Source organism: Danio aesculapii, chromosome 1, assembly GCF_903798145.1.
Source record: "Danio aesculapii chromosome 1, fDanAes4.1, whole genome shotgun sequence".
Lineage (NCBI taxonomy): Eukaryota > Metazoa > Chordata > Actinopteri > Cypriniformes > Danionidae > Danio > Danio aesculapii.
Genome location: NC_079435.1, coordinates 53901353 through 53922940, shown reverse-complemented (window position 1 = coordinate 53922940; position 21588 = coordinate 53901353). Strand labels below are relative to the sequence as shown.

Genomic DNA, 21588 nt, shown 5'->3' with positions numbered 1-21588 from the left:
ATTACTGTATGTTTTTCCAATGTCTGTTGTAGAGATGTTCGAGAGTTTGCCAATGGATCTGTGTGTGTGGAGTGTGACAGTCAGTGTGAGAAGGCTGAAGATAAATCTCTTACCTGTCACGGGCCTGTAAGTAAACCAAACCGTCTAAATCATTAGAATTAATCCAAAAAATAATAAAATAATAATTTAATAATTTTTACCTATCGAATAACTACTTTGTGTATCTTTGAATTTTAAACCACCTTCAATTATATCACATTGCAGAAGTCAAAATGCTTGTAAACCCCATTTTTTGATGCCAAGTTTTAAAGCACATTCTGACTTTCTCAACTATTTAAAACAGGGCTGTCAAAGTCGATTCCTTGAGGGCCAAAGCCCTGCAGAGTTTAGTTCCAGCCCTGCTTCAACCCAGCTATCTGTAGGCATCCAACAAGCCTAAAGCCCTCAATTAGTTTGATCAGGTTTGTTTAATTAGGGTTGGAACTAAACTGTGTAGAGATGCGGCCCTCCAGGAACTGGCTTTGACACCTGTGATTTAAAGAAACACTCCATTTTTTTGAAAATGCTCTCATTTTTCAACTCCCCTAGATATGAACAGAGCAGTTTTATCCTTTTGGAATCCATTCAACCAATCTCTGGGTCTGGCGGGAGTACTTTTAGCTTAGCTTAGCATAAATCATTGAATCGGATTAGACCAATAGCATTTGACTCAAAACATTCAAAGTAGAGTTTTGATCATTTTCTTATTTGAAGCTTGACTTTTCTGTAGTCACATCGTATACTTATACTGACAGAAAATGAAAAATTGTTATTTTCTAGGCCTAAATTATCAGAAAATTATAGGAATTATTTTGAGAGAGATGCTAATTGTCTAATCCAATTCAATGGCAAGCTAAGCGTAGACTCTGAGACCTGAATGTGTTCAAAAATGGTAAAACTCAACAGTTTAACTCTAGGGCAGTTATAAAATGAGCCAATTTCCCCCCAGAAGTGGAGGGTCCCTTCAAGTCCAAATTTAAGGCTTTGTGTGTTTTTAGATTAAACTACATTTTGTCTGTAAAGAGTGAGAATGCAAGTGCAGCAGTATTAGGCTTTAAACACACACAAACAAATCTGTCAGCTTCTTATGATAACCTGCCTGTCCATTTCAATTCCTATGCTGCATAATTAGCAACATAAGAGCTGTCATAGAATGTAGGAACTCACCCAAGTGTGTGACACTCCCTTTAAAATGCACAATTAGATCAAATATCTATCAATTTGTTTATGTTGTGAACAGCAGCATGCGGGATAGTTCACCTAAACATGAAATTTACTCACTATTTACTCAACCTCAAGTGGTTCCAAACCTTTATGAGTGTAGAACACAAAAGAAGATATTTTGAAAAATGTTTGAAACCTGCAACCATTGACTTCCATAGTAGGAAAAACAAGCGCTATGAAAGTCAATGGTTAGAGGTTTTCAACATTTTTCAAAATATCTTCTTTTGTGTTCAGACAGGTAAAATAGGGACAGAATTTTTAGTTTTGGGTGAACTTAAGTTTTTTCAATTAACTTATCAAACTCACAGAGAACCAAAAAGTGTCTCTACAGTACATATGTTATAGTTTCACCTTCTTCATTTTATGATTCATTCTCCTGTATTCTGTTTTCATGTTTTAGGGTCCAGATCACTGTGTAAAGTGTCTGCATCTCAAAGACGGGCCCAACTGTGTGGAGAAATGCCCTGAAGGTCTGCAGGGAGCAAACAGCTTTATCTTCAAATATCCTGAGACCAACAACGAGTGCCATCCCTGCCATCCCAACTGCACACAGGGGTCAGTATCTGCATGCTTGTGTGTTTGCCGTCGTGTGATGTTATCATTGTCATTAAAGCTGAAATAATTATATTATAAGTGTCTTATATCAGCTTCATTCATTCATTTTTGGCTTAGTCCTTTTATTAATCCGGGGTCGCCACATTGGAATGAACCGCCAACTTATCCAGCACATGTTTTACGCAGCGGATGCCCTTCCAGCTGCAACCCATCTCTGGGAAACATCCATACACACTCATTCACACTCATACACTACAGACAATTTAGCCTACCCAATTCACCTGCACCACATGTCTTTGGACTTTGGGGGAAACCAGAGCACCCGGAGGAAACCCACGCGAACGCAGGGAGAACATGCAAACTCCACACAGAAATGCCAACTGATCCAGCCGAGGCTCGAATCAGCGACCTTCTTGCTGTGAGGTGACAGCACTACCTACTGCGCCACAGCGTTGCCCCTTATATCAGCTTGCCGTGTTAAAGTCAAGTTGAGATTTATTGTAATTCAGGTACATGTATGGACAAATAAACAATCATAAATATAAACACAACACTGGATGTAAGAGCAACTTTTTGTAACAAAACATAACTAACATACTGGAGCGGTAAGCTAACTATGCATATACTATATATATGTATACTGTACCTAACCTAACTGTACACATAACCTAAGACGGACTATACAAATACTTTACGCAAAACAGAAACAATATTGTGCAAGATATTGTGCAAAAGATGTTTTTATAGTTGAAAAAGTCAGTAGTGCAACATGATTTGTGGCACATTCACGAGGGTTTTCCTTATTGAGACCTTGTAGGATGGAGTTTAAGAAAATTGTCCAGGACATAAAATGGGGATGGTTCTTTTTCCAATGATGAAACATTAATTTTATTTATTTATTAATTTATTTATTTATTTATTTTTATTTTTATTTATTTATTTTTTTTATTTATTGTTTGTTTGTTTGTTTGTTTGTTTTTGTATTTATTTATTCCTTTATCTATTTGTCTCTGTCTGTCTGTCTGTCTGTCTGTCTGTCTGTCTGTCTGTCTGTCTATCTATTTATTTGGTTATTTCTTTGTATATGTTTGTATTTATTCTTTTTTTATTTGTTTGTTTGTATTTTCTTTGTTTTTATTTATTTATTTATTTATATATTTATTTATTTGGTTATTTCTTCAAATATGTTTGTATTTATTTATTTATTTTGTGTGTTGTATCATATATTTATTTGATTATTTCTTTAGTTATTTCATTGTTTGTACATGTTTGTATTTATTTATTCATGTATTTGGTTATTTCTTTGTATATGTTTGTATTTGTTTATTTATTTGTGTGTGTATTTTGTTTTATTTATTTATTTGTTTGTTTATTTATTTTATTCATTTATTTATACATAAATTTATTTTATTTTAATAATAATTTATTATTAAAATATTATTTTATTTTATTTATTTTGTTCTTGTTTGAGTTTTTTATAAAAATATTTGGGAGGGCGGGAGAATTGAAACAGTATCAGGGTGAGTAAATGATGACTAAATTAGCATTACTGAGTGACGTATCCCTTCTTCTCTTATGGTCTTGCCAACAAAAAAAGGGTCACAAAAGTTAAATTAATACATTGTTCAATGTATTATTCGTTTATTTGATTTTCACATAATTTGTAGAAAAAATCTATTGCATCCACATTGCGCCAACAAAAGCTTTGAGTATATATTTGTACTCTTTTATTTCTGTTCTGTGACTTTTTTGTATTATCATTGTTATATCATATTTAGACTTTCTTTCTTCACATTCATGCTGCTTTCATTTAATTGAATATTATTACATACTGTATGTCATCAGACTTAGCTGTCAATATATTTATAAGAAACTGAAAAGGCACAAATATGAGGGTGTCAAAACTTCTCCAGTATACCATCAAAAAGCCTATAAAATGCAAGTGGCAATGTAAAGAAATGCATTGCAATGACAAGAGTTTGTTTAAAAGATCCTCTTTTGTGCAGCCTGAACATCTCAAAAGTTCCCTGTACTGCTCTAGGCAATAAATTCTTTCAGTTTCATCTCGTAAATCCATAAATGTCTGCATTCATTCAAACAAGCAAACTTGAACTGCCCGGTGGGATGAGGAATTTTGGGTGCAGTTTCACAGTGCCACGATCCATAGATCTGAAGCAGATCATCCACTTGGACACAGCAGAGACATCCATCCAGTGTGAACCTTTTGTTTCATTCTGCTCTGTCTTGGCTCTCAAATCAAAGCTCCTGCAATGCTCTAGGACAGCATAACAAAGCACCCGTGATCCCTTCATCTCGCGGGTGACAGTCATTGCCGCTGGTTACTGTCAGGCGTTCTCTCTTCAGCAGCGCTCTGTGTGATTACTGAACCCGGTCACCACTGTCACAGGCCTTATTCCTGCATGAAGAGATTCTGGACCGCACTGAAGCTTAGAAAATAGGCTAAAAAGATGACTAGGTAGATCAGTAGTTGATGTGGTGCACATTTATCTACAAAAGTGTGGGTAACATACAGTACACTCAGAAAATGATGTTTGCTGTTTGATCAAACTACTTATTTCAAATGAGCAGAAATGACACAATTATTGAGTTTTTTGGGGGGACAACTTATTTTTTTGTGTTCACTCCACTTAAAGTTTAAAAAAACTAATAAGTTAACTTAATTCCTTCAAGTTGTCCCAACACAAATCGATTGTGTGGAACCCAGCAATGTTGTCGAGGGACAACAAAAGTAAGGATCCAAATGCTGGTTTGATAAGATTAATCGTACAGGCAAGCAAAGGTCAATACAGGAGTGTCCGGTGCATATGGACAATACAAATCGTAGTAAAAATAAACAAGCATACGGTCAAAATAGACAGCAAAACAGAATCTATGTAACAATAAACAAGGCTAAGGCCAAAACACAACAGGCAAAAGTGAAAAAACACCAGGACATACATACCTACTGTACATGCATACAAAGACTCTTATACACCCTGAACTGGTGTATAAATAGTAAATAAATACTAATAAAAGTTTCAGTTGTGTGTGTCTAATCAGCGGTGACCAGCAACTGGTGGGTGTGTGAAATGGCATGATGGGATTTGTAGTTTGTTAATGTGTCGTGTAGTTCACAAGCGATCTGCCGGGAGTGGATTGCTGGTAATCGTGACAAATTTTTGTTTTGTTTGTTTTTCAAGTTTCATTTAATTATTTATTTTCCATCAATGTGGAAGTCATAACTATTTTTATTTGTTTTAAAGAATGGCTAATTAATAAATAAACAGTCAAACAAACAAACAAACATATAAATCAATAAATAGAGTGCTGATTTAATTTACAAATAAATAAACAAATAAATAAATGAATAAAGTGCTGATTAAATTTAAAAATAAAAAATGAATAAGTTAGTGCTAATTTCTATAATAAATAAATAAATAAATGCTAATTGAATTTAAAATTAAATAAATGAAAAAATAAACTAGTGCTAAATTATTTTATAGATCAATAAATAAATAAATAAGTGCAAAATTAATTTAAAAAATAAAGTGCTAATTTAATTTATAAATAAATGAATAAATTAGTTCTAATTTATATAATGAATTAATTAATAAATAAATAAATGCAAATTTTATTTAAAAATAAATAAAGTGCTAATTTAATTAAAAATAAATAAATACATAAATAATTAAATAAATAAATAAATAAATCCCAACTATTGAACTATTTTATAAGCTATTACAAAGCTATTATTGTTGTTGGTGTTGTTGTTGTTATTATTAACAGTAATCTGTGCTGTAGAAATGTTGTTTTAATTATTTCTCATCTGTGTCACAGGTGTACTGGACCCCGGATCCAAGATTGTATCGGGATGCTGGACAGGTAAACGCCTTAATGAAATCATAATTTCACTTAAGTTTTGTATTTGTACTGTTCAAGGCATTGGTTTTATGACAATATAAATTATATTTAGTAGGTCATAAATTTTCCTAAAATTTTCTGTACTACAGTTTTGACACTTGATCAAATCAAATGTTTCTATTATGTTTTCATTTAACATTTATGCAACCAACACTTTGCTTTTTTGGCATAAAAAGAGAAGGCATTTTCATAACATTGTAATGTACAGTATAGTCCAGAAACAATATACCACATAAACAAATTTAACAAATGACAACCAGAGACAGAAACAAGGAGGCTTAAATACGGTAAAGTCTAAAAAGGATACAGCTGTGGATTCTCACATCAATATAGTATAATTTTTAACACTGTACAACAATAATTCATATTTTTACATTACTGTGAAGGTAAAGAAAGGGATAGGCATTAATAAAATGCAATATGAAGGGTATTTTAAGAAATAACAAATAATTATTGTTCTAATTACTGTTTTTACATTGCTGTGAGGGTTGGGATAGGGGTAAATGTTAATAAAAAGTAGAATCAATAGGTAATTTAGTAAATAATATCAATAATTATTCTTACTTTCTAGCTGTAGCTGTATCCCTACTAGCAACAACTGTTAAATACACAAAGAATGATAGATGGAACAGGTAATAAGGAGGCGGACACAATACAAAAAACAAGGAGATAAATTACATCAAAAATAAAAACTATATTACTATATTAAAAATAGGACAGTGAGCAAAGCATTCTCAGAATGTTTGCTGGGTGCTGGAATAATACTCTTAAGCTGCCCCAAAAAAAAAACATTTATTTTCCACCAGCAGTTTTACTATGTTGCAGTTTCTCAGTTGTAAACGACTGCATTTTCCTCCAGGACTCCTCTGATTGCAGCTGGGGTGATTGGTGGGATGTTCGTGGTCGTAATTGTGGCTCTTGGATTTGCCATCTTTTTCCGCCGAAAGAGCATAAAGAAGAAGAGAGCTTTACGTCGTTTCCTAGAAACAGAGGTGAGAGATCAAATGCCACAGTGTTTAAGAAAGCTTCGAATAATTTGAATGCGATACATATGTTTTATTGACCACATTTGGACGCGCGGTCTGGACTGGAAAGAAAAGCAGACAGAAAGCTTGGCCTGTGCGATTGGTGTGATGGTGCAATGAAGCGTCTGTCAGGTCTATAGCCAGCCTCAATTTTACATTTGAAAGTGCCTCTCTCACTTCAATGGCGGGAAAGCTCAAATGGAATAATGGGGATCATTTTCAGACCCTTAAATGGAAACTTATAAAAAATACTTCAGAATATCGTGGAGCCATTGTGTGTGCATTTGATATAAAGTTTAAGTCAATATTATGGAAGTTGCAGTTGGGCGAGTGTATTGCACTAAACTGATCTGCTGTTTTAGTTTCTACTTGCAAAACATTCCAACATTGCAAGTTCGTTAATACAGAAGCTGTGAACCGCATGGTGAAAAAAAAGTCGGTGAGGAAAACAAAAGTTATAACGACATAACATCTCATCATTTCAATTATTATTATTATTATTATTATTATTATTATTATTATTATTATTATTATTATTATTATTATTATCATTATTATTATTATTATTATCATTATTGTTGTTGTTATTGTTATTGTTATTAATATTATTGTTGTTGTTGTTGTTGTTGTTGTTGTTGTTGTTGTTTATTATTGTTGTTGTTATTAATATTATTATTATTATTATTATTATTATTATTATTATTATTATTATTATTATTATTATTATTATTATTATGATTGTTGTTGTTGTTTTTATTATTATTAATAATAATATTATTATTATATATTTTATTATATTATTGTTGTTGTTGTTGTTGTTGTTGTTGTTGTTGTTATTATTATTATTATTATTATTATTATTATTATTATTATTATTATTATTATTATTATTATTATTGAATCAAAGACACGTGCATTCTGATATAAACCAATTCCAACTTAATAATCATAACCGTGGGCAAAGTAATGTACCATCTGGAATTTTTTCCATATTTTATTCATTTATTCATTTTCTTTTTTAGCTTAGTCCCTTTATTAATCAGGGATCACCACAGCAGAATGAACCGCCAACTTATCCAGAATATGTTTTACGCAACGGATGCCCTTCCAGCTGCAACCCATCCCTGGGAAACAACACCCATACACACTCATTACCACACATACACTACAGACAATTTACCTTACCCAATTCACCTATACCACATGTCTTTGGACTTGTGGGGGAAACCGGAGCACCCGGCGGAAACCCCGGCGAACAAGGGAGAACATGCAAACTGCACACAGAAACGGCAACTGACCTGGCCGAGGCTCGAACCAGTGACCTTCTTGCTGTGAGATGAATGTGCTACCTCAAATTTAAAAATTAAACATTCATCCACCTCTGGATACAGTCTTTCAAAAGTTGCTCCTCTCAACGCAAAAAGCGCAATATGTGTCATTAGGGACTAATTTTGCCGCAATTTTCAAAGAGACGGAAAGTAAATAAATGTCAGGCGGATATGATGCCAAAAAAAAGTGTCTCATGTCTGTGCGCATGTACACTACATGAACGAAAATTGTTTACCGTCGTTTTAGTGTGGATGACAGAAAGAATCAAAAATGATAGTGTGGACATGGAGCCTTTTTACATTTTTTTTCGGATTAGTGTAGACGTAACCTAACCTGTATTCTAACCCTAGCCCTTTAGAAAGTTTGTGTACCTAATTATTATTACTCTATAATGTAATGAGTAGTTACATTGTACACCTTTAAATAAACTGTGACCGCAAATATACTTGAAAATATCAGCTCTAACAAAAGAAATCTATTCTAAGATGAGGTTTGCAGTCAGGATATTTTATTTCAATGCTAGTTTCTCAAAGTTTAGGGAGGGTTTATGATAAATAGAGGAGGCAAAAATCCTTACATTAATCATTAGAAAATAACTGATTTCCAAATTGTGACAATTTTGATGTTTAAAGGTGGAAATGGAAGTGAAAGTCAGTGGATTGCCTTAAAAATCTCTCACCCATATAAAAGTTGAAGTAGAAGTCTGTGGAAAATGAGCAGTCTGAACCCAAAGCATACGTGCAATATATGGATGCAGTATCTCACACAGATAATGAGGTGCAGACTATAAAGAACCTTGAAGGTTGAGCAGTACAGTATTTTGAACTGAATACATGATGGGCAAGCTCTGCACAGTGATGAAAACTGCAGAATGTAGAACAGCAGATATAGCACAGCCATCTAAGTTTTGGTTTCTTCTGCAGTGTTTGGCTTTCCTTTCCAGCATTTCTTTTATTTAAAAGGGTACCATAGTATTTTATCTTTTTCACAAAACTTTGTTGTGAAAATGTCTGATGTTATGTATTCAAAGGGAAGTGTTTGTTTCAGAAAATGAGTTAATAAATTAATTTAAGAAAGAGTTCTGTTGTCATACTAGGACACAAGAAACAAATTTGTCAAGGGCTACATCTGAAGCTAATTCAGGACTATGATCAAAACAGACATCCAATAGATTAGACAATCATGTATCTTTTTGTGAAGCTGACATTAGAGCTTGAGATTCTGTGCTCGTTCAGAACATACATAAAAGCATGCATAATAGCATCCTATGGTGTAGTCAACCCTCCTGTTGTCCTAGAATTCTGTATACACAGTTCGCTCTCTGGGTAAAAAAAAAAAAATTACCCACATTATCTAAACCTATAAAATAAAGCAGCTAAATTTATTTTCAATCTTCAAATCTATTTTGCATGAATAAACAACCTCATCTTGTGTAAAGAAATAAGCTTTTGAAATTGTTGCAAATTTATTAAAAATAAAACTGAAAAATCACGTGCATAAGTATTGATAGCCTTTGCTGTTAAGCTCTAAATTGAGTTCAGGTGCATTCTGTTACCGCTGATCATTCTTGAGATGCTTCAGCAGGTTAATTGGAGTTCACCTGTGGTAAATTCAGTTGATTGGACATGATTTGAAAATGCATACTGTTTATTTAAGGTCCCAGGCTTGACATGGCATGTCAAAGCATAAACCAAGCATGAAGACAAAGGAATTGTCTGTAGACCTCAGAGACAGGATTGTCTCGAGGCACAAGGCTGGGGAAGCTTACAGAAAAAATTCTGCTGCTCTGAAAGTTCCAATGAGCACAGTGACCTCCATCATCCATAAATGGAAGATGTTTGGAACCACCAGGACTCTTTCTAGAGCTGGCCGGCCATCTAAGCTGAGTGATCAGGGGAGAAGATTAGATTAGATTAGAAGGGCCTTAGTCAGGGAGCTGATCAATAACCCAATGGTCACTCTGTCTGAGCTCCAGCGTTCTTCTGTGGAGAGAGGAGAACCTTACAGAGGGACAACCATCTGTGCTGCAATCCACCAATCAGGCCTATATGGTAGAGTGTCCAGACGGAAGCCACCCCCGCCTGGAATTTGCCAAAGGGCATCTGAAGGACTCTCAGACCATAAGAAACTAAATTCTTTGGTCTGATGAGACTAAAATTGAACTCTTTGGAGTGAATGCCAGGGTTTATGTTTGGAGAAAACCAGGCACCGCTTATTACTAAGCTAATACCATCCCTACAGCGAAGCATGATGGTGCAGCATCATGCTGTGGGGATGTTTTTCAGCAGCAGGAACTGGAAGACTAGTCAGGATAGAGGGAAAGATGAATGCAGCGATGTACAGAGACATCATTTCATGAATGAAAACCTGCTTCAAAGTGCTTTTGACCTCAGACTGGGGCGACGGTTCATCTTCCAGCATGACAATGACCCAAAGCACACCGTCAAAATATCAATGGAGTGGCTTCACAACAACTCGGTGAATGTCCTTGTGTGGCCCAGCCAGAGCCCAGACTTAAATCCTATTGAACATCTCTGGAGAGATCTGAAAATGGCTGTACACAGTCGCTTCCCATCCAACCAGATAGAGCTTGAGAGGTACTGCAAAGAGGAATGGGCAAAAATTCCCAAAGACAGGTGTGCCAAGCTTGTGGCATCATATTCAAAAAGAATTGAGGCTGTAATTGCTGCCAAAGGTGCATCAACAAAGTATTGAGCAAAGGCTGTGAATACTTCTGTACATGTGATTTTTCAGGTTTTTTATTTTTAATAAATTTGCAATAATTTCAAAAACTCTTTTTTCACATTGTCATTATGGGGTATTGTGTGTATAGTTTTGAGGAAATAAATTAATTTAATCCATTTTGGAATGAGACTAACATAAAAAATGTGGGAAAAATGAAGCACTATGAATACTTTCCGGATGCACCGTAATTTTAACAACTTTTTAGCAAGACAATATGTGTATGTGTTTGGATGTGTGTTGAAGTGTGCATGTGTATGCCAGTAGCTTGTGTGGTAAAAAAATTTGTATAATAGTTGGCGGGTCAAAATTGACTTAAAGGACAACTGTTGTATCATAAACGTGTACAGCATTCATGAAAATATGAAAATAGAAAATTCTAATGTTGGGGTCTTTTTAGAAAAAGTCACCAAACTTCAAGGTTAAAAAAAAAACGTTGTTTTTTTTTTTTTTTTGTCTGGTGTTGACAGTCATTTTTGATGGGCAGCTGAAAAAAAAATACTGTCAATGGCATGTGAGTGGTGTGTCAAACAGAAAATCTTGTCATAATGGTTTGAGGTTGTGGTATTAATCACAATTGAGATGTTAGAACATTTTAGGAACTTTCTGAAGGAAGTTGAATTGATTGAAATTAAAAGTACCTGGGAGTCATGAACCTTCTGATAAGTTTAATCAGTCTAGAAATGATACATCAGGTCAAATAATGCCATTAAAAGTATTTGAGAAGTAACGCATTGCAATTGAGAACTATGTCTAGAACATAAGGAACATATTTATACTTGATGCTACAGTAAAATCAGAAGGAACATATAGGTTTAAACTCATAGATATGTATCTGTGATCATGTAGAGTGACTGTGGTTTTGATTTTGTGTCTTGAGCAGTTGGTGGAGCCTTTAACACCCAGTGGCACGGCTCCCAACCAGGCACAGTTGCGTATACTGAAGGAAACTGAACTCAAGAGGGTCAAGATCTTGGGAACCGGAGCCTTTGGCACTGTTTACAAGGTACTGTGTTCACTTTTATTGTCTGTTTCTGTAATTGAGTCTTATTTGCTTCTTCAACAATATATATATATATATATATATATATATATATATATATATATATATATACAGCATATGTATGTTTTTTTAGCATGCAGTTGACCTCTTCTGAAATCTTCTTTATAAGGGAATCTGGGTTCCAGAAGGGGAAACTGTGAAGATCCCTGTGGCCATAAAGATACTCAATGAAAGCACAGGACCTAAAGCCAATGTGGAGTTTATGGATGTGAGTAATTTATGATTAAACTATACTTTACAAAGTAAGAATGCAAGCGCAGATTGGTGAATGAATTTACTGGAAAGCTCCATTACACCAACACTGCAAATCAATGAGTTGTGTTTGATATATTGAAAGTGCTGTGAATTTATAAATGTGATTTAATTTAAAATGTAATTTCGTCCTGTTGTGGTAAAGCTGAATTTTTATTCAACGATCACTTCAATGTCACATAATCCTTTGGAAAAAATGTTTACATGCTGAATAGCATTATTTGGTAACACTTTGGTGTATTTACTAACATTAACTACTGTAAGAATGAATAATCTTGTAAAGCATTTATTAATCATAGTTCAATGTTAACTAATGCATTATTAAAACCCAAAGTTGTGCTTGTAACATTAGTTAATGCACTATGAGGTTAACATGAACTAACATGACCAAATTTTTAATTAACTTAAATAATATTAACTAAGCTTAACGAAGATGAATAAATACAGTAATAAATGTATTACTAATCGTTTGTTCATGTTAGTACAGTAAATACATTAATTAACATTAACTAATGGACCATTATTTTTTAAGTGTTACTCATTATTTATAATGATTTATTTATATTTTGAAAATAACTGTGCTGCTTACTGTAATAAATATATATTGGATGGATAAATATGGATGGTGAATAATATGAAGAACAGTCTACAGACAAAGGGCCACATTTACTAGCAGCTTGCACCAGTTCAAACTCTCTTTGCTGTCAGTACATGCACTCTTTCAAATGTAAAATTTATTACAGGAGTATTTGGATGAATCATGGAGCATGATGTACTAAGGTTTGCAATAGTCAGTTGACTGGTATTTGCACCATTATGCTGCCATCATCTTATTGGAAATGTCCTACTTCCCACTTAAAAAGTTATGGTAACAGCTAGGGATGTCCCGATCAGGTTTTTTTTGCCCTTGAGTCCGTGTCATTTCATTTTGAGTGTCTACCGATACTGAAACCCAATCTGATATTTCTATAATACATAAAAAATATATATTCAAATCGAGATTCTACGTGCTCAATAAGCATAAGAAATTCACGGTTCTGAATGGCAGGTCTCTCATTGCAATCATTTGTGCTATCTTGGCTGTGATGTCCTGTGCCTTCGCATTGTCACAGGGCATTTTTTCTCTCCTCTTCAAAATCTCCTGCAGCATTAGCTGACTGGTCTTCAGTTGGGTTGCCTGGGTAAACTTGCTGTATTGTGTTGGGTGTTTGTTTTTGAGGTTCCTTATCAGGTTTGTTGTGTTAAATGTAGCCTTTTACTTTACACCTCTTGTAATCCCAAGTTTACATATCTCACAATGTTGGCAATGGCAATGTTATCATCATTAAATGTATATTACTTCCAGCCTGCAGACACACTCGCACTTACAGCTTCAAGCTTTCATGTTCTACTTTGCCAGCATTTCACCAATAGCATCTCAACAAAGGGATGTCATGCCACACATGTTGCTGTTTCTGTGTGAAGTCAAGAAAGGGGTCTAACTGTGCCACCGCATAACTATAGATTTTTTTTTTAAATAATGAGAATTTAAAGTTGTATATGTACAATTGCAATGAGTATTATTAAACCCCCTTTGATTTTTTTTTCCCCAAATGATGTTTAACAGAGCAAGGAAATTTTCACAGTATGTCTGATAATATTTTTTCTTCTGGAGAAAGTCTTATTTGTTTTATTTCGGCTATTTATTTTTTTTTAAAAACATTTTAGGGTCAAAATTATTAGCCCCTTTAAGCTATATATTTTTTCAACTGTCTACAGAACAAACCATCGTTATGCAATAACTTGCCTAATTACCCTAACCTATCTAGTTTACCTAATTAACCTAGTTAAGCCTAGTTAATAAAATAAATCATGAAATGTGCTGAAAAAATCTCCTCTCCGTTAAAGCGGGTTTAATAATTCTGATTGCAACTATATATATATATATATATATATATATATATATATATATATATATATATATATATATATATATATATATATATATATATATAAACGATAGGGAGGTAATGTCCAATTCCAATTGAGTCTGAAACCGGCCCGATTTCTGATCACGTGATCGGATCTGGACATCCCTAGAAACAACCTTGATGCATTCGAATGCAGTAGCTTCCCATTTATTGACTATCAAATTAAAATGATTCTTAATTCAAATGCTTGCAAGCTTTACCATTTATGAAATCTAAACTAAACTTTAATTGATTGTTCAAATAAATAATAAGCAGTAAGTTCACCATGTATCTTCATTTTGAAGCTGTTGTGGGAAAAGAAACTAATAAAGAGTAACAATGTCTCAAGCAATTGTTCTCCCCATCACTATGTTTAAGGTTTTTGAATCTCCCAACTCAGAAGCTCAGCTATCAAAGTTAGCATCCCAGCTGCAAATATGACTTCAGAGCCATTCAAGTCTTATTTTCAACAAGGAAACAGTTTCCTAAAAGTCTGTTATAACGTAAAGGCAGCATTAAATCATTTAACATGTTTTCAGGTTAACTGCACCTGATTACAATCAGCTCTGCTTGTTCACTACCTAATTTGAGCTGTCCTTGGGAGATTGCATTTGTCATTATGCAAATGAGCTTGTTACTCTGCCATCAACATTAAGGAGAGTTGCTCTCACACTATAGTAAATCTGTAGAGTAACCTCTCCTGTATAGAGTGTTTGCAATTACTTCAAGATTCGGTCAGTTACATGTATGCACAGCCATTCTGCCAATACTCAGATGTTAACAACATCATTGATTGCACGGCTTATATACTGCTGAATACATTATTCTGCCTGTTTATGCTGTCTAAACCACAGGAAATCAAATTTGTAGGAATCAAACAATTAGAAAATATATTGGAAATGATCCTGGGGGTTGGTATAAACAGCACATTTCCAGTGTTTCAGTGTTTCTGTTTCTGTTCCTCAGGAGGCGCTGATCATGGCCAGTATGGAGCATCCTCATCTGGTGCGTCTTTTAGGGGTCTGCTTGAGTCCCACTATTCAGCTGGTGACTCAGCTCATGCCCCACGGCTGCCTGCTGGACTACGTTCATGAACACCAGGACAACATCGGCTCACAGCTGCTGCTCAACTGGTGTGTGCAGATCGCAAAGGTAGGAGTGTCTACATACAGCTGTGTGTTAGCACAAAGTTTTGAATGCATCTAAAAGTGAGTTTTGTCACTGTTTTGGAGCTTTTGCTAACCTTAAAATAACCTTAAGAATAAAATATTGATAAATAACACCAAAAATGTTTTGTTTTTATGCTGAACATACACATATGTGAGCTGCTGAATCACTATACAGTCAGTTGCTTTGGCTCAGTCAGGTCTCACATCAAGAACTTGAAGGAAGATTCTCCGGTGTTTTGTGTCAGATGAGTGAAACGGCCCCCAACCGTGTTTAAAGAGAAGATATTTCTTCAGCTCTAGGATTGAAACATTATGTAATGGGCTGGTGTATGAAAGAGTTTAGAAAAAAAAATTGCTCGGTTACACAGTAGGTTTTCCACAGCATGAAATATTTATTCATTGTTGTTTTCTTTTAACCTGCTGAGCTTTAAAGCACCAAATAGTGCAGTTCATGTCAATTGTCAGTCCAGTTTCTGTGTCTTTATAATCTAATACATCTTAGTAAAAACAATTATAATGTTTTACACTTTTTTACAATTACAATTTTAAGTTTTAAATAGATTTTAAATCAGTGTTGTTCTTTCAATCTTTATATTCATCAAATAATAGTAATAAAAAAAAACATTTGCACTTCGACAATTGAATTTTGTTGTCAGCATCAAAAGCAGTAAATAAATAAAGGAGAATAATATTTCAAAAGCAGAAAATCAGCATTTTCTGATCATGTGATATTAGGTACTGGAGAAACTGATTCAGAAAATCCAGCATTGCTACACAAAGGTGTATTATAACTTAAATAATTTCAGTTTTCTGTAGTTTGTGATTGAAAAGTGACTTTTTATTGATATATGTACACTTTAAAACCCAACAGTCAGCTTTATCAAATGAAATGAGTGTAGTTAACTCAAAATTGACTGAAAGTTAATTCTGCTGATTTGAAAAGAGTTTTGAACTTTAAATACCTGAAGTTAAATACCTTATTACTTCAACTTAAATGGAGTAAGTTCACAGTACTCATATAGATTAGTTTTTTAACTAACTTAAGGAACATTTTTAATGGTTTGTAGTTATCAGTTTCCTCAAATGGATTGATTTGCCTTAACTTATAGGGTTTTACAGTGCTCAGTTGGTTTGAGTTCTCTTCATTTATCGGTTTTATTGTGCTCACCCTACTGAAAAAACCAGCCTAAACCAGCCTAGGCTGGTTGGCTGGTGTTAGCTGGTCAACCAGGCTGGTTTTAGGGGGGTTTTGGCCACTTCCAGGCTGGTTTCCAGCCATTTCCAGCCTGGCCTTTGCTGGTCAGGCTGGGAGATGACCAGCTAAAAAGAGCTTGACCAGCCTAGCCAGGCTGGGAGCCCAGCCAAAACCAGCTATGTCCAGCTTAAACCAGGCTTCATTTGCGATCTCCATCAGTTGATCTTCTTGCACAGACATGCTGGATTCACCTGATTTGTTGACAAATGGGTTGCGGATCCATTCTTTGGCAGTTCGTGGGTGCTTCACTAGGCCTTTTCCCCTTAGCAAAGAAACTTTCCAAAGATGTCTGTTTCTTATTCATTTTCCTGCTTGTTGGTTAAATTTGAGCACTCAAGTGACCGAGATGTAACCGAGAGAATACAGTCATTTTTCCAAAATAAAAAACTTTTCAAAATAAAAGATTGATCCACGGACCAGTACAGTCTGCAACCCAGTGGTTGAGGACCACTGGTTTGAGGGATGTGATTAAGTTAGCCACACCAAATACCTCAGACAGACCGAATCAGAAAATTTAACTGAAAACAAACAGGAAGTGTATTTTTAGATTTCAATCAAACATTACAAGGGCAATTTTTTTCCTTAAAGACATGCACAGATAAATTGTTCACCACAAAACTGGCAATGTGAGCTAACAGAATCATATGGCTAATTTTGATTTCATTTGTACCTCAACCATAAAGACTCCACTATATTGCCATTATCATGCTGGACAGATAAACTCCACTTTCCCTCATTCCACAGCCACAGTCACTTCACAGTTTGAGATTGTTTACCAGCATGTCTTCTCTAAGAGGAGCTAGCGAATTTAAGGTTGAATCTGTGTTTGATTTCTCACCTGCTGTGGTCCTCGGGATATTAATCCCTTCAATCGTCCATTAGAGAAGCCCGCTGTGTTCACCCAGTGACCTGTGATTCTTGCCCCACTTCATTTGGATCTTACCGTTATGTTCTTCTAACGCACAGAACCAGCGTGTAGAGCAAGGGTATGGACTCCTTCTCCTGCTGCGCTCTTGGAGAAACTAGACACTTCTTTTATTTTGAGTGAATTTTCAGACCTGTTGCTTTCTCACGCCTAAAACTGAAGAACATGACAGCCGAGGTGAAGAGAGAGTTAGATGCCAGTGAGAGCGGGGACTGATTTTTTGGCTCCTGCAACGTTGCAATATTTTTTGAGTTGGATAGCAGTTTGATTTCACCAGCTACTGAATGATTCGTTTCTGTTCTGGAGAGCATATGGGTTTAAAGTCATGTTTCATAGCTTATTTGCTTCATATCTTTCGTCTGTGGCTCACTTGAGATGGCAAAGAAGAGTTCCTAGTAACTTTGAGAGACTATTTTATTATATTCAGAATTTAAATTACATTGTTACATTTATTCGATTTTAGTTTAGTTATATTTGTTATTTTTATAAGTTAAATATACAGTTGAAGTTAGAATTAACTAATTTCTAATAACTGATTTATTTTATCTTTACCATGATTACAGTACATAATAATTTACTAGATATTTTTCTAGGTTAACTAGGTTAGGTCTATTTTAACTAGGTTAGTTAAGATAATTACTATACACTATACTTTGAGCGTCATCTTTAAGATGAGATGTTAAAACGTCCTGACTCTCTGTGGTCATTAAAAATAAATTCTCGTAAAGAGTAGGGGTGTAACACCGGTGTCCTGGCAAAATACCCATCATGGCCTCCCAATCATCCCCATCCACTGTATTGGCTCTATCACTGTCTCTCCACTCCACCCTATGGTGGTGGTGTGGAAAGACCTTCCTCATGATAGTGAAGCACTTTGGGTGTATGGTCATACACGATAAATGCTATATGTTATTATACATTACAAATTACAAGTAGGCAAGTTAGGGTAATTAGGCAAGTCATTGTATACTGATGGTTGGTTCTGTGGATAGCTTATGGGGGCTAATAATATTGACCTTAAAATGGTTTTAAAAAATGCTTTTAATCTAGCCAAAATAAAACAATAAATACTTTCTCCAGAAGAAAAACATATTATAGGAAATAGTGTGAAAAACTCATTGCTCTGTTAAACATAATTTGGGAAAAGTTTGAAAAAAAAAATTCACAAATGGGCTAGTAATTCAGCAAATTCAAATCCTATCAGTCAATCGAATGGGCATTATCAATGGTTATCAGCTGATAGATATGGGCCAGTAGGGGCCTTCTGGCTGTTATCAACCATCCACATAGTTAATCAGCTATATGAGACATCAAATTTCTGATCTTCTTGCGTAAATCCTCCAGAGGCCACTGTGATTGGCCTGCCCTCCTCTTTACCTAAACCCAACCGTCAGTTTTTTTTTTTTTCAAAATCACCAATTGACCCATCAGGTTTTTTTCAAAAACACAGATTTACCCACCCCCCGCCTTCCCTAAACCCAACCATTAAAAAAGCAATCAAAAGCAAACTATTTACTTGTTTGGCTTTTGTCTTACCTCGTCATCACTGTCAACTCTGCACCACGTCACAAGTCTGTCGACGTACACGGTGAGCCACTTGACCATCTGGTAACAGCAGAAAAGCCATTCATATGGAGGTAAGCATGCATCCCGCCATGTAGCGTTCATTTTAAAGACAAAATGCAGAATGACCCTATGCTGATTATTTATATTATTTATTAAATTTCCCATTAATTGTAATTTATTAACATCTAACCCTACACCAACCCTAAACCCAACCGTCACAGTAATGTCCAAACACATCTGGATCTGGAGTCTTCTCTATGAGTACAGCTGATAAATCATGTGGATGGTTGATAACGGCTTTCTGAGCCTACCAGTAGGCGCAGAAGGCCCCTACTGGCCCATATCTATTAGCTGATAACCACTGATAACGCCTATTCAATCAACTGATAACATTCTAAGTAGGTGAATCATTTTGACTTTAGCAGTATATAGTTAGCAAAGTTAGCTTCTGGTTCTTCAAACATTCAAACTATGATTACTAAACTCAGGATTCAGGACATTCTGAATCTATATGTTAAATTTTAAACTAGCTGTGTGCTAATGCTATCTTGGAACACGTAAAGCATATTTATTATATCCTAGCAACTACCAACTTGCAAAATATATTTGAAACAAGCTAAAAACATGCTAGCAATGTGGCAATGCTTGTTAACAGAAGCTTAAATATCTTAAAAATCTGCCAGAAACATGCTAACTATGTGCCGGTTTATGCTAGCAACATGGTAGCTGTAATGTGAAGTGGATGCTGACAAACGGGTGCGAATCCAAATGCAGGTTTATTGAGAATGGTCAGGGAAGTAATGGTCACAATCAGGAGCAAACAGATGTATGCAGGCAAATCCAGAGTTGTAGTCAAAAACACAGGCGATAAGTCAGTACAGGCAGGAAGCAGACAACATAAACAAACAAGGCGAGGTTCAAAAACACGGGAAAGCAAGGCAAGGGAAACGTGTCGTAATGTTTACTGTAACAGTTTAACAAGACTCAGCAACTTATGTGTATGCCTGTGCTGCTTTTAAAGTCTATGTAATCAGTTCTGAACAGCTTCAGCTGTGTGTGTTAGCAATCAGTGGGAAACTGGAACAGGTGTGAGTGTGTGGTGCATGACTGGATCTTGTTGTCCATATACCAGCGGATTTGTAGTTCTATGGTAGATCTGTAGATCGGTAGATTTGTAGATCTACATAGGCTGGATCGCTGGTGACCATGACAGTAGCATTAGTTAACACCGGAACTAACGAAGTAGTCATTTTGACCATGTTTTTTCTCGTTTTCATATTTTTTTCTACATTTGTAAATTTTATTCTAACAACTATTTTATTAATATTACATTGTTTTAATTATTCTGATATCTCAATTAAAGCTTTAAATATATATGTGATATGACAAATTTCAATTTGGTACAATAATAATCCGATTGACCACTGGTCATTCTGGTAGTTGTAGCATTTGAATATGCAGCATCTTTAAAGAACACAATTTAACCCTTTAATGTATTGTGGTAATAAACTTTATTATTTATTCTGTGCTCTATTTCTTAATGACTTTTTATTTTCCTGAGTTTCCTGCAACATATCTACTCTATCTGACAAAAGTCTTGTCGTCTATCCAGGTTTTAGGAACAATAAATGACTTCATTTGGTATCAGGAGTGGCTTATATGAAAGGCAAAGACCTCTAGATTACGCTTATTTTACCAAAATAAAACATGTTCATGCCTTGATTTTTAGTTATTTAATTAGGACAGTAAGGTCTGACTTTGCTTAGACAAAAGTCTTGTCACTTAACAGAAATAATGTAGAGTATAGAATATAAAGTCATGCTGCAGTGGATAAAGAATGAATATTGTGTATGACTCCCATGAGCTTGGAGGACTGCATCCATACATCTCTGCAATGACTCAAATCACTTATTAATAAAGTCATCTGGAATGGCATAGAAAGCATTCTTGAAGGACTTCCAGAGTTCATCAAGATTCTTTGGATTCATCTTCAATGCCTCCTCCTCCATCTTACCCCAGACATGCTCAATAATGTTCATGTCCGGTGACTGGACTGGCCAATCCTGGAGCACCTTGACCTTCTTTGCTTTCAGGAGCTTTGATGTGGAGGCTGAAGTATGAGGAGCAGCGCTATCCCGCTGAAAAATTTGCCCTCTCCTGTGGTTTGTAACATAATGGGCAGCACAAATGTCTTGATACCTCAGGCTATTGATGTTGCCATCCACTCTGCAGATCTCTCACATGCCCCCATACTGACTCTAACCCCAAACCATGATTTTTCCTTCACCAAACTTGACTGACTCCTCTGAGAATCTTGGGTCCATGCGGGTTCCAATAGGTCTTCTGCAGTATTTGTGATGATTGGGATGCAGTTCAACAGATGATTCATCCAAAAAACTACATTCTGCCACTTTTCCAAATGGTCAACTAGAAGTCAAGTTATTATTTGTTGCTCTTACAACTGGGGTCAAGGACAAGACTTTTATCAGGTAGTGTATAAGTGCTGATATACTGCAGATTATTCTTAATAGAAAAATATATTTATTGCAGCAGAGTATTTGTCCATATTATAGT

The 21588-nt window shown here is 35.1% G+C and overlaps 1 protein-coding gene across 1 annotated transcript in view; it reads left to right on the top strand.

Moving 5' to 3' along the window:
- Positions 1–21588, top strand: part of si:ch73-383l1.1 (receptor tyrosine-protein kinase erbB-4) — a 319324-nt gene that overhangs the window by 264327 nt on the left and 33409 nt on the right. Inside the window, exons 14-20 of the mRNA XM_056462987.1 lie at positions 33–126; positions 1664–1818; positions 5656–5700; positions 6599–6731; positions 11719–11841; positions 12008–12106; positions 15066–15251. Of these exons, the coding sequence (XP_056318962.1) occupies positions 33–126; positions 1664–1818; positions 5656–5700; positions 6599–6731; positions 11719–11841; positions 12008–12106; positions 15066–15251 (835 nt within the window). The remainder of the gene's footprint in view (positions 1–32; positions 127–1663; positions 1819–5655; positions 5701–6598; positions 6732–11718; positions 11842–12007; positions 12107–15065; positions 15252–21588) is intronic.